Raw genomic sequence first — 17900 nt, forward strand, 5'->3', positions numbered from 1 at the left:
ATTTTATGATTTAGGTAATATGTTTAAATTCTTAAATTTATTGTCTATTAATTCTTATTGAATGTCTCATGTATTCAAACTAAATTTAATCTATTGTATTTATTTCCTTTTATTTTCTAGTTTTAAATCAACAATCAAAATCAAGTGCAACAACAAGTACCAACTCAAGTAAGCATTCTAGCTGAGGCAAATGGCCCTTAATTAGTATTAATGATTGGTAATTGACTTAGTATGTTACTGCATTTAGCCCCTTACTGTTATAAACTTGCTGTCCTTTCTAGTTAGTATTGTATTTGGTATTAATGTATTATTTGTTATTTATTTTTGTCTATTGTAGGAGGAATCATTTATTTTGCAAAGGAGACAGCCTTTTAGGAACATTTTGGAAGCTCTTTTGGATATTACTTTTCTAACAATACTCAACTCTTAATACTTATATAAAAGTAATTTTAGTCCATAGGTTTTCTTTTCTATAAGTTATAGACTTATTAACTATAAAGTATTTGTCATTCAATACTTTGGAAAAGTTATTTTTTGGAAATACCTGTGGTATTTCATAATTATAAATAATTATATTGTTAGGAACATTGTATAGCTAGCAAGCTTATTGTCTTTTATGGTTTACTTGTTGGAAAAACATGATTTGTATCACATACAAAACATATGCAGCGAAAAATTAACGGATCTACTTCATTCACAATTGATAACATGTACTATGTAAATTTCAGAATTTAAGAATATACGAGCGTACCTTGGTACGGTGAAATTCAAAACCAAAAATTAGAAATACTTGAGAATAATTTTAGTCTTCACCACTTATGTCTAAGAAGTGTGATCTTTCAATCAGTTTATATGTATGTGTTCAAGGGAAAATAAGAGAGTGACTTACACTCACAACACACCATTTCATTCTCTCATTATATTCTGTATGTTTCTCTCCTTAAATATAACTGATTACCTAATTGGACTAGCCTTTTGGACCATTCCAATTGGATTTTAGTATGTGGTTTGAAATGAGACCAAAAGAGACAAATAAGACACTAGCTCCCATGGGTTTTAAGCTTTTCTGTCAACTTTTAACAAGCCCAAAATTACCATTAATTATATTTAATACTACTATATAAATATAATTGCACTCTAGGCCTTATTAATAAATTATATCCCAAGACTTTATTATACATACAACCCATTCATTAAAATATTCGTAGTAATACAAAGTCATGAGTATTGACTGCTACTTTGAAAATTACTACATCTTAAGCCTTGAGTACTCGGTTTAATCTTTTAAGTTATTCATCATATATTTGTGAAATTCAATTTCATAAATATATAGTTTAGTAACTTCTTACTAAAGTAATTAGGCCTAACATTCTAAATAACCAAACTCATTAAACTTATCTCAATGGAATATTTTATATCTCCGTTAAGAGATTATGAATTCCATCTCGAGAATATATGTTCCTTCAACAATAAATGTGGCTGCCCAACCTACTGAAATTTTGATCGTGACTTTAGATCTCACTCCTGATATATAAAAACAACCTACACTTCATAATCAGGTTCATTATTCTCTCGAGATTAAGAGTCGATGTAAATAGAAGTCGTGAGATTTATTATTCATTTGACAATCATTAGTAGAATAATAAATCTCACAATAGTCCAGTTCAATATGTCTTAATACTTAAAATATATCAACATATCAATTAAAATCTCCACTTTCATGATCAAGACAAATCATCTTAGTTGATATATTATAGTCTTCGCAAATGAAATGCACAATTTCATCACCGACTACGAACTAAAATTTTGAGTTTACAAAGAACTTGTGATTTATATCTTCTGTGATTAAATTACATAAATCACTTACTATGCATCTCATGGACTACATGATAATGTCTAAATATTCATGTTACTATTATTTTAGATAATAATAAAACAACTTTATTAATCACAACATAATGACATATATAGCATCATACAATAAGATTTAAAGGGCACATATCCTAACATTACTGCCTTAAAAACTTACAGTAATCTAATTGCCTTCTCTGCTTCTATAGCTTACTAAGTATATATTAATTTATATATATAGATGGACATATTGCAATATACTCTTATCTGTTGCTTGTGCTTGCTGTGGTTCACTTATTTGCTACTGAAAAAATTACTTGTTGTGTAGTTGGCAAGTTTAACAGAAGTGTTACGATTGGCTTTAATGCCTCTCAGTTTTCTTGAATTTATATGACTTGTTGTATTGAGCTACTAGCTTACTGCCCAAGCGCTTGTATTGTGTGGATGTTTAACAGATCACAGGTAGTAAAAATAGGCATGTTTGTGTGTTGTTGTGTTTTGCTATTTTGTTCAGGTTATACATTCTATTTTGTTGTGTTTATTTTTTGGTAGTCAATGTGTGGCTGTTTAAAAGGCCACACTTCACAGGTGGTGAAAATTGGATTTTGTGTGTGTTGTTAGTTGTGATGTACTATTTTGTCCAAATTTTACAAAATATTTTAATGTGTTTATTTTTTGTAGTCAATGTATGAATGATTAACAGATCACATGTGGTAAAAATAGGCTTATTTTGTGTGTTGTGTTGAGTTATTTTGTCTAGAATGTTTATGTCCTAGAGGCCCAATGGATTTATTAGTAGTGTAGTTGCTTAATATAAGTTTAGCTTAAAGGCCCATTTAAAAAAAAAAAAAAAAAAAAAAAAAAGTAAAAGGGAGGCACAATCTGTTTTATATGGAAAATTCAAAATATATGACATCCAAGTAATTTATAAAATTGCTAAACTCCTTAATTTGGGCTAAAAAGGCCGAAAAAAATTAAACTAAAATAAATTTCAATGAAGTTTAGAAAATTGGCCCATTATGTGGCCCAAACCCACCTAACTGACAACTTCGACCTGTCCAACCGATGACCTGAAACATCGAGTCCAACCCAACTATTTGGTTAAATACGAGTCCAAGATTCAACCACCTTACCCAATCGGGTCAAGTTTAGTTCAGGCCCAAACCCAAATCGGCCCAACCAATAGACATAGGCCTATTCAAGAATATACCAGCATTGACAAAACTGGCCTGACTGCACCGCCCCCCCCCCGGCTTAGGGCTCTGCCGAAGGTTTTTGGCACGATGGTCGGCAATAGATCTTCAATACCGACGTTAGACCGGTGCGGCCATTGGTGCCGAGATTTGCACACCGACGAAGACCGAATCAACCCGAGCGTGTTTTATATATATGTTAATATGTATAAGAAAAGGCCTAACGTTCTAAGAGCTAAGAAGAGCCCTAATGTTCATCATGAACAAGGTCATCCTTATCCAAAAAAAAAAAATTGAATAAAAAAGAAGTTAACGTGTGTGAGCTACTTTTTTCAGTCAAGAAACGTGTGTGTGTCAGGAGGAATAGTTTGAGTGGTCTTGTCTAAGTAATTCTAGTGTCTCCCACTTGCATTTTTTGAAAATAAAAATAAAAATAAAAATAAAAATGTTGTATGGCCATATGGGTTAGTGGGTTACAGTCATGCCACTTGCTTTTTTTGAAAAAAAAATATTAAAAAATAAAAAAACAATGCCTACACTGTTTGAGTCATTGATGGAGTTAGTCATTGTGCAAGATATTTTTTTTCTCTTTTGATCTCAGCCACACACGTCTTTCCTCTTGAGTTGTCTCCTACTTAGCTGCTCTCATTTCTCCTCTTTACTCTTTAGACTTCTGCTCCTTTCAAGTCTCACACTCTCGCCTCTCAGAATCAAAACTTAGTCATCATTCATTAGCTAGACAGCTACCTTCATTTCTCTTCCAAACCCTAATCCCTCCGAACAAACATTAGTTTTTCCCTCTCAATCTCACGCTCTCACTTAACCTTTTTTTTTTCTTCTTTTTTGCTCTTAGCCACATAGTGTTTCTTCCAAACCCTAATCCCACCAAACAATTGGTAGTGTTTCCCTCTCAGTCTCAGATTTTCAAGCTCCTTCCAACCATTTTTCTCTTCTCTTTTGCACTCGGCCACATAATTTTTTTTCCATACCCTAATCCTGCCAACCAAACAGTAGTTTTTCCCTCTCTAATTCTCAATCTTAGGCTCCAACCTAACCTTCCACTATTTAAGAACACAAGCTCTTAGTCTCACTCTCAAGACTCATCTCTGATTCTTAGTCTCACTTTCTCAGAAAGAAAGACTTTCCTCTCAAGGTCTTACGAAATTCCTAATACCTAATACAATCAATCTCCTTTTCATCTCCGATCTCCTCCGTGGCTCTGCCACTATGTAGTTCTGTCTTTGGTAACCCTAACCCCTACTTTTTTTTAGTTTTATTTTATGGTCACCAAATATTTCTTGTTGATTCTATTTTTTTTGGTTATTTTCTTGTAATTTCAGGGGTAATTTAAAAGATTTAGCTTCAGCCTAGTAAATGAATAAATCTCAAAGGCTTAAATAGTTCTTGGGTATTTTCTCATACTATATATATATATTTGTTTTGAGTTCACTATTTTTTATTTTTCTTTTTTCTTTTTTGTTTGATTTTCTTTTAAGGATGATTTTTTATTTTGTTTTCAGTTCACCATGTTGTGTCGAACTTTCATGTTTGTGTTTGATTTTGCTTTTAGTTTTAGTGTTTTTTTTTTTTTAAGTTCACGTATGTTTGCTATTTGGTTTTGTTTATAGGGTTCAAAGACTGTAAATTTATTTTTTGATCATCCTATTGATTAATCATACTGTTGTGATTTTAGTTTTATATATATATATATATATTATTCATCGACCCATACTAAATAAAGTCCTTGTTCGCATCCGAGGCAAGTATGTCCAAAAATCTTGATATAATTGTATATTGCCCTCAACTAAGGCGTTACGTGCAAAATTCCCATGCTTGGTAATCCACACTTGTGGGGGTATACTTTCGTGTAAGATTGACATTAAATGCAATGGTTACACAAAATAAGAAATGGCAAAATACAAAATACAAAAACACCCTTTAGGATTTCAATTCTTCCTTATAAGTTATAACTCCATAAGATTTTCATATCTGCCAAATTGACATGGACTAACTTTTGTTCTCCTAGGGGTCAGAAAATTCACATGACCGTCACATAACCACATTAAGAAGATTCACCAACTGATTCGTGTCAGTTTGGCAGATATGTAAACTTGAGAGAGTTCTAAGAAAGAATTGAAACCGAGAGGTGTTTTTGCAATTGACCCAAACCTATGTGTTTTTTGTATTTTGAGCCAATAATAAATCTCCCAATCACCCAACCCAGAAAAAGGAAAAAAAAACAAAAAAAAAAACAAAGGGGGGCAAGTTAAATAATTGCATGTGACGTTAAAAAGTGGCATTTGCCCATGCCAACCCCCAAATGTTATAGCAATTGTTATCCCCAAAAGACAAAAGGTTAAAAATCCATCGAGGCATGGACACCATAACATTGAACTCCTGAAATTTTGCAAACAAGACTTGTTCAAGAATGGTTCATCAAAATATAGAAGGCTTTAAAGATGCATATACAACGAACTGGACAGATGCAAGATCTGCATTAAAGATCAAGCATTAAAAGGTGAACATTGCATTAGTTGATTAGCTCTACATGTCAAATCTGATTAGCTGCCATCAAAAAAAGATTTTGCCTCTAGCTAATCAGAAAGTGAAATCTAATTAGTCTCTCACTAGCCTGTACTGGTAAATTCAGTTTAACCATCAAGAAAAAAAGGGCTAAGAAATTTATTATTTACAGCATAAGATGAGCGGCAGTTAACTTCCTACTGATTTTCCTTCATTGCCCTCAGAATCGGATCATTTTCCATATCTAAGTTGTCGTCATCATCAAGCTCATCCAACCCATCTAGTATTGACTGGTTGATGCTCTTACGAGATTTTCGCCTATGCTTCTTAGGCTCCAAACGCGGTTCCGCTTGCTTAACACCCATTTCTCCTACCTTAAACCTGCAAACAAGATGACTCATTTGGAATAACTAACAAAACTAGTAAAATTTGTGAAAAGTATGAACATACTGGTAACAACCAAGCAGAAATACAAGTACAAGACGAATTAACACTATAGCAAGAGAGAACTAAAGAAATAATAGAAAATCCATTAGTGTTTTATTTATCTATTTTTGTAGTAGTAAGTTATACACACACCCGAATCCCAATGCTTCGTGAACCAACAATCTCACCCTCCATCCCATTATTATGGGAAAAGGAAGTTCCAGTTGTGCCATAGCTCATAGGCAGAAACTCCATTATAGATAATTCACATTAATTCAATAAATTTTTTCCACTTTTTAGGACTAACAAAAACTTCAATCATTATCAGGTTGCTCCTGCACCTTTCTTAACAAAACTGATTAGAGAATAAACTCAGAAGGCTTAATTACCCAGAAAATTTTCCAGGGTTGAGTTTTTCACACCATATAGATATTTTATGTACATTAAACTAATAAAAAGTCAACCAATCAAAAAACACTAACCAAAAGGCTACATGAAGACCCATACAATACAACTGTTTGACAAAAAAAAGAAAAAGTGATGAACAAACTAATGGTCAAATAAAATGCCAATGATCATAATGGTGAAGCCTCTGGCCAGTATTTTTCTGTCACAACGATCATTACAAAATTATGCTCCAGAGGAGGGTTTTACACAATAGATATCAAACTTAATAGTTGAGCAGGTACCAATATGACAAATGCTCATTAAACTCACTCTGTGTACAATTTGAACATACCTTACATCACCCTCTCTTTTGGTTCCAAATGTCCTCAACTGGAATTCCTCCCTGATTCTGATCTCATCAAGAAGCTGAAAATAGTACGGGTATCTTTCCCAATCCCCTTTCACAACACACCCTGGTTCACCGAGATGCAAACAATTATTGAATGAGCATTTTGTGGGCTCATTGTCAATGAGCATCTTCCGGATCTGAAGCAAGTAGTTAAGAGAAGCTATTAGTTGAAACATACATGTCAGATCAGGTTCAGCATTTGATTCGGAAGAGAAGAAGAAAACTAATTTAAACGAATCAAATGAGGTACATAGTGTCTCACAAACAGCACAGACCTCAGGGAAAGCTTGGGCAAGGGATTGTTTTGTTACTTTCATCAAACTAGGCTGGTTAAATCCAGGAGTATCAGCAAGATAACCCCCTCCTGATAATGGAAGCAAAGAAACGTGGCGAGTAGTATGCTTCCCTCTGCCACTTCGAGTTGAAACTTCCCCGATACGCTGTTCCTCAAACCACTTGCTGCCCAGAATCTGAAAGAAGTACATCAACAAAAGGTGAAAAACATACCAAGATCACGAGCAAGCACAAACATAAGGTATTAAGAAAATGAAGATATGAAGCAGAAAGATATCAAACCTACAGGATCAAACCAGTTATCCCCTTCTTCTGCATCAGAAGCATGGTGGCTGCTTCTCAGAGTATTAATCAGACTAGACTTCCCAACCCCACTTGGACCAACAACTACAGTTGTCTGATCTTTCAAAATAAATGCAAGAGCATCGAGCCCAGATTTGGAGTCAACACTGCAAAACACTGGTTCATAGCCCCAACTCTGTAGCCTAGTCTTCCATCCAACTAGTGTCTGCACACGCCATCAAAGGCTAATAAAATTCAGACAAATAGCTGGAAAAGAAAAGAGAACGATGAACAATTTTTAGTAACAGGAGAGCAACATATGTAGCCCACTGAATATGTTTTCACATTCAAAACAAGTGCTAAAGATAGCAGTGGCTTCATAAAAGAACTTTTAGAAACTATATATTGAGAAGTCAACAACCAAAGCAACAGATTAGGGATTGCAAAAATTCCCCGCCCTACTAGCTCTGCACTGCCCCATCCTACCTCACTCAGGTTTTCCCGTCCCAAAGAGATGATGGGGCAGGGACAGATTTCGCTCGGGCCACCCTGTCTTGCCCCATCCCACCCCGAATTTGCATATATTGTACATATTCTAATACCATCATCTCCAAAACACTTGTAGTCTCCCACTTTTAGCACTCTCACGACTACCCATCCCCTTTTCCTCTCATTAGGGATGTCAAAATAACTTCAACCCGCCCTACTTCCGTCCCGAAGAGGAGAAGGGAAGGGAATGGGGCGCCCCTGATTCAACCCCACCCCACCCCGCTGCCATCATACAACCGAGGTTTCACAGGTTTTCAACTGAAGAACTATATTTAGCACTTTTGCCAAACTACTAGCATTTTAAAAAAAAAAAATATATATATATATATATATATATATATATATATATATAATATTATTAAAACCTCCAAGAACAAATATAAGCCTAAACTCAGTGAAGCATCATGGACAGCATTACTTATAAAATTTTCTCTTCTAAACCGCGATTCAAAGCTAAAACCTAAACTCAAATGCAATGCAACTGTCATATTTTTCACACCTGAAATGAACAAAAACCAACTATAAGACTAAGCTAATTAAAAACCTAACCTCTTCATCAACAAGCTCCGACTTGTTCAATGCGAGCGTGAGCGGAATTCCAGTGGACTCGGCCTCAACAAGAAACCTAGTGAGCGCAAAAGGCTCGAGCCGCGGCTGCTCCAACGAGAACAGCACCAAGAAATGGTCCACATTGGCCACCGGAGGGTCCAAAATCTCCGAACTCCTCTGAAACACATTCTCAATCATGCCCCTCCGGTCAACCCAATCAATGGACCCAACCAGCACCTTGTCCCCAACCAACACTCTCCTCTTTATCTTCTTCAGCACCGCCCTCACCACGCACAGCAACTCCACTCCGATTCCGGAACCTTCCGGCGGAGCCACGTCGGCGGTTCTAGAAGGTCCGGATTGGACGATGACGCGCATGAAGTTGGCCTGGGCGGCGGCGACGGTGCCGATGGCCTGGGATTGGGAGAGGGGAGGGGCCTGTTCGGGAGAGAGGATTGGGGCCAAGGAGGAGTAGTCTTTGAAGGTGTGTTTGGCTCTAAGGAGATTCTTGTTCGGCGGTGGCTTCTTCGAGACGTTGTTAGGATTTTGCTTTTGTTGTTGTTGTTGTTGTTTGGCTGAGATTGTGAAGCATCGGAGAGTCGAGAACCGGTAGAGGAGGTTGTTGTGGTTGGAGGTGAAGAGAGAAGTGGCGGTCGGTGTAATGGCGCGGTGGCGGATGAGTGAAATGGAAGCGATCGGCATATGGTGTTGTTTGGTTGCAGAATTTGGATGGACAGTCTTTGTTTTCGGAGTGTGATTCTGTTCTATTCGAGGGATTTTGGAATTTGGCTGGGAGAGAGAGAGAGAGAGAGAGAGAGAGTAATGAGTAGTGTCAGTGAGAGAGAGTCATGAATTGGGTATTTTGTCCATTTCTGTTAGAGCAGTAGTAGAACTTTAGAAGGCGTGGAGGAAGTGAAATAGATTTTATATTATAAATGGAAATAGAAAATTAATTGATGAGGATGCCACGGCAGCAATTGGAAAAAAAAAAAAAGTTTACCTTTTGGAGGGAAAGTTTACCGCTCACCGGCAGTGTCTTGAGACTGAGAGACTCTAGAACTTGTTTGGAAAAGGCCCAATGATTTTAAAAGACCGACCAGTTTATGTCAACCAAAAAAACAAAAACAAAAAATGCCTAGGCCCAATCAACTACAAATGATAACTTGCGGAAGGAAATGAAGCTATTTAAGGACAAGGCCCAAGCGGCTAAGGTGAGCTTCATTACGGACTGCACAATGTAACAGGAATAGGACTGGGAGTGATCCTAGAAATAGAATAGTGCAAATTTTACTAGGGGAAAAGTTAGGAAATGCCCTAATAAGAAGTTTAGCAAATATTAAATATAAATTTTTTATGGGTAAAGAAAAAATAATTAACTTTTTTGAAATCTTTTTTTATTTCTTAAGAAAGTATTATCAAAACTTTCTTAAAATGGTATATTACCAAATACCCTAAGAATACTCGTTAACATTACATTTTTACTAATTACTATTTATAAATTAATGTGTTATCAATCATGTGGAGGACCAAATTTGCTACACTTGCTTTGGACAGATACCACAACTAATTTGTATGTGAAAGTAGGGGAATAGCTTACAATTAGAGAGATCCCAAAAGGGAAAGAGCTAGAGGATCAATGGTGGAGCTAGTTTGTAGCCCACAAAGACTCATTTTTCAGGCTACTTGATGTGGTCTTTGGTTGCTAGAAGTGCATGCAACGACTGAATGAGATTCTGTGTTTCCCTAATTCCCCAAAACTCCCTTTCTGTCTTGTTTTCCCTCCCCAAAAATGTCCAACCCCTGATTTCTCCAATCTTGCCTCCTTTATACTCTTGAGTCTGTGGATTAGTACCGATGAGAATCCTCCACCTTTGCATGGTTCCCACTACCTCTTAGAATCGTCATAGGAATTTAAGTCTAGTTCACTATTTCGACATATCAAATATATAATTAGGAGATAGGGCCCTCCTAACACTGTCACTATGGCAATTTCTTCATAACTTGTGTCATGCATTGAGGCCTGTGCCCAGATGGTGAACTTCCCCATGACATTATATCTCCTTGGTCGAGTTCTACCAACCAGATCTCCTTGGGAGGGATAGTGCAGGTGGGTAGACGCTCCTTAACATGATTATTCATGTTGTGGACATATTTAGGCCTCTTCTACACCATCCATTAGGCCCTAAGCCTCTAGACATCGGCCCAATATTAGTCTAGGCCGACTAACGCCCATGCACAATATTAATGACCACCTACAAATCACAAAAAGGTAACTCTAAAATTTATTTATTTTTATATGTTTTAAATGCACATATCATATTCATTGTCACGTCAAATTGATATTGAGGCTTCTAGAAAGGCACTTGCTAAAATGATTATAATTGATAAGTTGCCTTTTAGGTGCGTTAAGGGGTATGGGTTTAAAAAATATGTAATTACCTTGCAACCTAAGCTTTGTCTAAAGGATATTCCATCTCGTCAAACTGTGACTAGAGATGTGATTGGCATTTATAACAATGAGAGAGAGAAACTAAGGAAATACTTAAAGGGTTGTAAAATGTGTCTTACTACGGACACATGGAATTCTATTCAAAATTTGAAATATATGTGCCTCACATATCACTTTATTGACGATGCTTGGAAGTTGCATAAGAAAAGCATAAATTTTTGTCAAGTTAAAGACCACAAGGGGGAGACTATAGGTGGGAAGATTGAGATGTCTTTGCATAAGTGGGGTATTGATGGCATATTCACTTTGACAATGGATAATGCCAGCTCAAATTTAACCACAATTAAATTTTTGCAAAGAGTACGAAAGATTAGAATGGAACAGTTTTAGAAAATGAGTTCTTGCATACAAGATGGTGTGCCCATATCCTTAATCTCATTGTGGGGGAGGGTTTGAAAGAAATTAATGCATCTGTTGCTAAGGTGCATGAAGCTGTGAGGTACGTGAAATCCTCACCCAATAGAAATAAAACTTTTAGGAGTTTTATGGAGAGGTTAGGTATGGAATCCAAGAGTCTTCTTTGTCTAGATGTACCTACTGGGTGGAACTCGACCTACCTCATGTTAGAAACTATTGAAAATTTAAGAAATTGTTCCGAAGAATGGACTTTGAAGATGATGGTTATTTGTCATACTTCAAGACCAAGGAAAATAGTGGTGGTTTAGGATCTCCCTATATGAGTGATTTCCAAAATTATAGGGCATTTGTGACTTTATTGAGGCTTTTTTACAATGCAACAAAGAAGTTCTCCAGTTCTTTGTATGTTAATTTAAATGCCTTCTCTGATGAGGTCTTTGTTATTTAGGAGAGTATTTCTCATTTAGTTAAATCCCAAAACTCCCTCTTGAAAAACAATGCCACAAACATGCAAATTAAAATTGAAAAGTATTGGGGGATGGTGATAAAATTAATCATCTTTTGTATGTGGCCGTGGTTCTTGATCCATGATAAAATTGAGGTTTTTGAAGTTTTCTTTTTATGAAATTTATGGGAATGCAATGGGGAAAGTGATGGTTGATAAGGTGAAAAATATTTTGATTAAGTTGTATAATTTTTACTCTTCTATTCATTCACCAAATGTGCAAGAACCAAGTAGGAGTGAGAGGACACAAATGGAAGGTGATGCTAGTGATCCATATGTGATGGTTCACTCTAGACATGAGCATTTCTTGAAAGCTGAGCAATTTGTAGGTTGTAGTAATGAGGTTGAAAAGTATCTAGCTGAAAATTGTGATGGTAGAAAGCATGTGAATTTTGAGGTTTTGGGGTGATGGAAGGACAATTCTAGTAGATACCAAGTGTTTTCCAAAGTGACTAAGGATGTGCTGTCTGTACCAGTTTCTATAGTTGCATTTGAGTCAGCATTTAAGCAAAGAGTACGAAAGATTAGAATGGAACAGTTTTAGAAAATGAGTTCTTGCATACAAGATGGTGTGCCCATATCCTTAATCTCATTGTGGGGGAGGGTTTGAAAGAAATTAATGCATCTGTTGCTAAGGTGCATGAAGCTGTGAGGTACGTGAAATCCTCACCCAATAGAAATAAAACTTTTAGGAGTTTTATGGAGAGGTTAGGTATGGAATCCAAGAGTCTTCTTTGTCTAGATGTACCTACTGGGTGGAACTCGACCTACCTCATGTTAGAAACTATTGAAAATTTAAGAAATTGTTCCGTAGAATGGACTTTGAAGATGATGGTTATTTGTCATACTTCAAGACAAAGGAAAATAGTGGTGGTTTAGGATCTCCCTATATGAGTGATTTCCAAAATTATAGGGCATTTGTGACTTTATTGAGGCTTTTTTACAATGCAACAAAGAAGTTCTCCAGTTCTTTGTATGTTAATTTAAATGCCTTCTCTGATGAGGTCTTTGTTATTTAGGAGAGTATTTCTCATTTAGTTAAATCCCAAAACTCCCTCTTGAAAAACAATGCCACAAACGTGCAAATTAAAATTGAAAAGTATTGGGGGATGGTGATAAAATTAATCATCTTTTGTATGTGGCCGTGGTTCTTGATCCACGATAAAATTGAGGTTTTTGAAGTTTTCTTTTTATGAAATTTACGGGAATGCAATGGGGAAAGTGATGGTTGATAAGGTGAAAAATATTTTGATTAAGTTGTATAATTTTTACTCTTCTATTCATTCACCAAATGTGTAAGAACCAAGTAGGAGTGATAGGACACAAATGGAAGGTGATGCTAGTGATCCATATGTGATGGTTCACTCTAGACATGAGCGTTTCTTGAAAGCTGAGCAATTTGTAGGTTGTAGTAATGAGGTTGAAAAGTATCTAGCTGAAAATTGTGATGGTAGAAAGCATGTGAATTTTGAGGTTTTAGGGTGATGGAAGGACAATTCTAGTAGATACCAAGTGTTTTCCAAAGTGACTAAGGATGTGCTGTCTGTACCAGTTTCTATAGTTGCATTTGAGTCAGCATTTAGCATCGGAGGCCACATTGTTGATCCATGTCAAAGTTCTTTCTCCTCTCAAAACCTTGTATGTGCACAAAATTGGCTTCGAGCCACAATTCCGATTTCTCATCACCAATCAAGGGATGAGGTAGAGGTGTTGGAGGAGGAATTTTATGATTTAGGTAATATGTTTAAATTCTTAAATTTATTGTCTATTAATTCTTATTGAATGTCTCATGTATTCAAACTAAATTTAATCTATTGTATTTATTTCCTTTTATTTTCTAGTTTTAAATCAACAATCAACATCAAGTGCAGCAACAAGTACCAACTCAAGTAAGGGTTCTAGCTGAGGCAAATGGCCCTTAATTAGTATTAATGATTGGTAATTGACTTAGCATGTTACTACATTTAGCCCCTTACTGTTATAAACTTGCTGTCCTTTCTAGTTAGTATTGTATTTGGTATTAATGTATTATTTGTTAAATATTTTTGTCTATTGTAGGAGGAATCATTTATTTTGCAAAGGAGACAGCCTTTTAGGAACATTTTGGAAGCTCTTTTGGATATTACTTTTCTAACAATACTCAACTCTTAATACTTATACAAAAGTAATTTTAGTCCATAGGTATTCTTTTCTATAAGTTATAGACTTATTAACTATAAAGTATTTGTTACTCAATACTTTGGAAAAGTTATTTTTTGGAAATACCTGTGGGATTTTATAATTATAAATAATTATATTGCTAGGAACATTGTATAGCTAGCAAGCTTATTGTCTTTTATGGTTTACTTGTTGGAAAAACATGGTTTGTATCACATACAAAACATACACAGTGAAAAATTAACGGATCTACTTCATTCACAATTGATAGCATGTACTATGTAATTTCAGAATTTAAGAACATAAGAGCGTACCTTGGTACGGTGAAATTCAAAACCAAAAATTAGAAGTACTTGAGAACACTTTTAATCTTCACCACTTATGCCTAAGAAGTGTGATCTTTCAATCAGTTTATATGTATGTTTTCAAGGGAAAATAAGAGAGTGACTTACACTCACAACACATCATTTCATTCTCTCATTAAATTCTGTATGTTTCTCTCCCTAAATATACCTGATTATCTAATTGGACTAGCCTTTTGGTCCGTTCCAATTGGATTTTAGTATGTGGCTTGAAGTGAGAACAAAATGGACAAATAAGACACTAGCTCCAATGGGTTTTAAGCTTTTCTGTCAACTTTTGACAAGCCCAAAATTACCATTAATTATATTTAATACCACTATATAAATATAATTACACTCTAGACCTTATTAATAAATTATATCCCAAGACTTTATTATACATACAACTCCTTCATTAAAATATTCGTAGTAATACCAAGTCATGAGTATTAACTGCTACTTTGAAGATTACTACATTTTAATCCTTAAGTACCCTGTTTAATCTTTTAAGTTATTCATCATATATTTATAAAATCCAATTTCATAAATATATAGTTTAGTAACTTCTTACTAAAGTAGTTAGGCCTAACATTCTAAATAATCAAACTCATTAAACTTATCTCAATGGAATATTTTATATCTCCATTAAGAGATTATGAATTCCATCTTGAGAATATATGTTCCTTTAACACTAAATGTGGCTGCCCAACATACTGAGATTTTGATCGTGACTTTAGATCTCACTCCTGATATATCAAAACAATCTACACTTCATAATCAGGTTCGTTATTCTCTCGAGATTAAGAGTCGATGTAAATAGAAGTCGTGAGATTTATTATTCATTTGACAGTCGTTAGTAGAATAATAAATCTCACAATAGTCCAGTTCAATATGTCTTAACACTTAAAACATATCAACATATCAATTAAAAGTCTTCACTTTCATGATCAAGACAAATCATCTTAGTTGATATGTTATATTCTTTGCAAATGAAATGCACAATTTCATCACCGACTACGAACTAAAATTCTGAGTTTATAAAGAACTTGTGATTTATATCTTGTATGACTAAATGACATAAATCACTTACTATGCATCTCATGGACTATATGATAATGTCTAAATATTCATGTTACTATTATTTTAGATAATAATAAAACAACTTTATTAATTACAACATAATGACATATATAGCATCATACAAGAGGATTTAAAGGGCACGTATCCTAACATTACTGCCTTAAAAACTTGCAGTAATCTAATTGCCTTCTCTGCCTCTATGGCTTACTAAGTATATATTCATTTATATATATAGATGGACATATTGCAATATTCTCTTATCTATTGCTTGTGCTTGCTGTGGTTGACTTATTTGCTACTGAAAAAATTATTTGTTGTGTAGTTGGCAGGTTTAACAGAAGTGTTACGATTGGCTTTAATGCCTCTCAGTTTTCCTGAATATATATGACTTGTTGTATTGAGCTACTAGCTTACTGCCCAAGTGCTTGTATTGTGTGGATGTTTAACAGATCATAGGTGGTAAAAATAGGCATGTTTGTGTGTTGTTGTGTTTTGCTATTTTGTCCAGGTTATACATTCTATTTTGTTGTGTTTATTTTTTGATAGTCAATGCGTGGCTGTTTAAAAGGCCACACTTCACAAGTTGTGAAAATTGGATTTTGTGTGTGTTGTTAGTTGTGATGTACTATTTTGTCCAAATTTTACAATCTATTTTATTGTGTTTATTTTTTGTAGTCAATGTATGAATGATTAACAGATCACATGTGGTAAAAATAGGCTTATTTTGTGTGTTATGTTGAGTTATTTTGTCTAGGATGTTTTATGTCCTAGAGGCCCAATGGATTTATTAGTAGTGTAGTTGCTTAATATAAGTCTAGCTTAAAGGCCCATTTAAAAAAAAAAAAAAAAAAAGTAAAAGGGAGGCCCAATCTGTTTTATATGGAAAATTCAAAATATATGACATCCAAGTAATTTATAAAAATGCTAAACTCCTTAATTTGGGCTAAAAATGCCGAAAAAATTAAACTAAAATAAATTTCAATGAAGTTTAAAAAATTGGCCCATTATGTGGCCCAAACCCACTTAACCGACAACTTCGACCTGTCCAACCGATGACCTGAAACATCGAGTCCAACCCGACTATTTGGTCAAATACGAGTCCAAGATTCAACCACCTTACCCAATCGGGTCAAGTTTAGTTCAGACCTAAACCCAAATCGGCCTAACCAGTGGACATAGGCCTATTCAAGAATATACCAGCATTGACAAAACTGGCCTGACCACACTGCCCCTCCCCGCTTAGGGCTCCGCCAAAGGTTTTTGGCACGGTGGTCGGCAGTAGATCTTCAATACCAACGTTAGACTGGTGCGGCCATTGGTGCCAATATTTGTACATCGACGAAGACCGAATCAACCCGAGCGTGTTTTATATATATGTTAATCTGTATAAGAAAAGGTCTAACGTTCTAAGAGCTAAGAAGAGGCCTAATGTTCATCCATGAACAAGGTCATCCTTATCAAAAAAAAAAAAAAATTGAATAAAAAATAAGTTAACGTGTGTGAGCTACTTTTTTCAGTCAAGAAACGTGTGTGTGTCAGGAGGAATAGTCTGAGTGGTCTTGTCTAAGTAATTCTAGTGTCTCCCACTTGCATTTTTTGAAAAAAAAAATAAAAAAATAAAAATAAAAATGTTGTATAGCCATATGGGTTAGTGGGTTACAGTTATGCCACTTGCTTTTTTTGAAAAAAAAAATATTAAAAAAAACAATGTCTGTCACTGTTTGAGTCATTGATGGAGTCAGTCACTGTGCAAGATATTTTTTTTTCTCTTTTGATCTCAGCCACACACGTCTTTCCTCTTGAGTTGTCTCCTACTCAGCTGCTCTCATTTCTCCTCTTTACTCTTTAGACTTCTACTCCTTTCAAGTCTCACACTCTCGCCTCTCAGACTCAGAACTTAGTCATTGCTCATCAGCTAGACAGCTACCTTCATTTCTCTTCCAAACCCTAATCCTGCCGAACAAACATTAGTTTTTCCCTTTCAATCTCAAGCTCTCACTTAACCATTTTTTTTCTTCTTTTTTGCTCTTAGCCACATAATGTTTCTTCCAAACCCTAATCCCACCAAACAATTGGTAGTGTTTCCCTCTCAATCTCAGATTTTCAGGCTCCTTCCAACCATTTTTCTCTTCTCTTTTGCACTCAGCCACATAATTTTTTTTCCATACCCTAATCCCTCCGACCAAACAGTAGTTTTTCCCTCTCTAATTCTCAATCTTAGGCTCCAACCTAACCTTCCACTATTTAAGAACACAAGCTCTTAGTATCACTCTCAAGACTTATCTCTGATTCTTAGTCTCACTTTCTCACAAAGAAAGACTTTCCTCTCAAGGTCTTACGAAATTCCTAATACCTAAGACAATCAATCTCCTTTTCATCTCTGTTCTCCTCCATGGCTCTGCCACTATGTAGTTCTATCTTTGGTAACCCTAACCCCTACTTTGTTTTAGTTTTATTTTATGGTCACTAAATGTTTCTTGTTGATTCT

The 17900-nt window shown here is 35.3% G+C and overlaps 1 protein-coding gene across 1 annotated transcript; it reads right to left on the minus strand.

Annotated features, from left to right (window-relative positions):
* Window positions 1–5462: 5462 nt before the first annotated feature.
* Window positions 5463–9363, minus strand: LOC112011642 (small ribosomal subunit biogenesis GTPase RsgA 1, mitochondrial). The gene is made up of 5 exons (XM_024044008.2): window positions 8464–9363; window positions 7370–7591; window positions 7065–7259; window positions 6733–6926; window positions 5463–5948 (listed from the first exon to the last, which is right to left on the minus strand). Exons 1-5 carry the CDS (start codon window positions 9163–9165, stop codon window positions 5765–5767), a joined length of 1497 nt encoding a protein of 498 aa, XP_023899776.1. The 5' UTR covers window positions 9166–9363; the 3' UTR covers window positions 5463–5764.
* Between the last annotated feature and the right edge of the window lie 8537 nt (window positions 9364–17900).

The sequence above is a fragment of the Quercus suber genome, unplaced genomic scaffold (assembly GCF_002906115.3).
Source record: "Quercus suber isolate HL8 unplaced genomic scaffold, Cork oak 2.0 scaffold_600, whole genome shotgun sequence".
NCBI lineage: Eukaryota > Viridiplantae > Streptophyta > Magnoliopsida > Fagales > Fagaceae > Quercus > Quercus suber.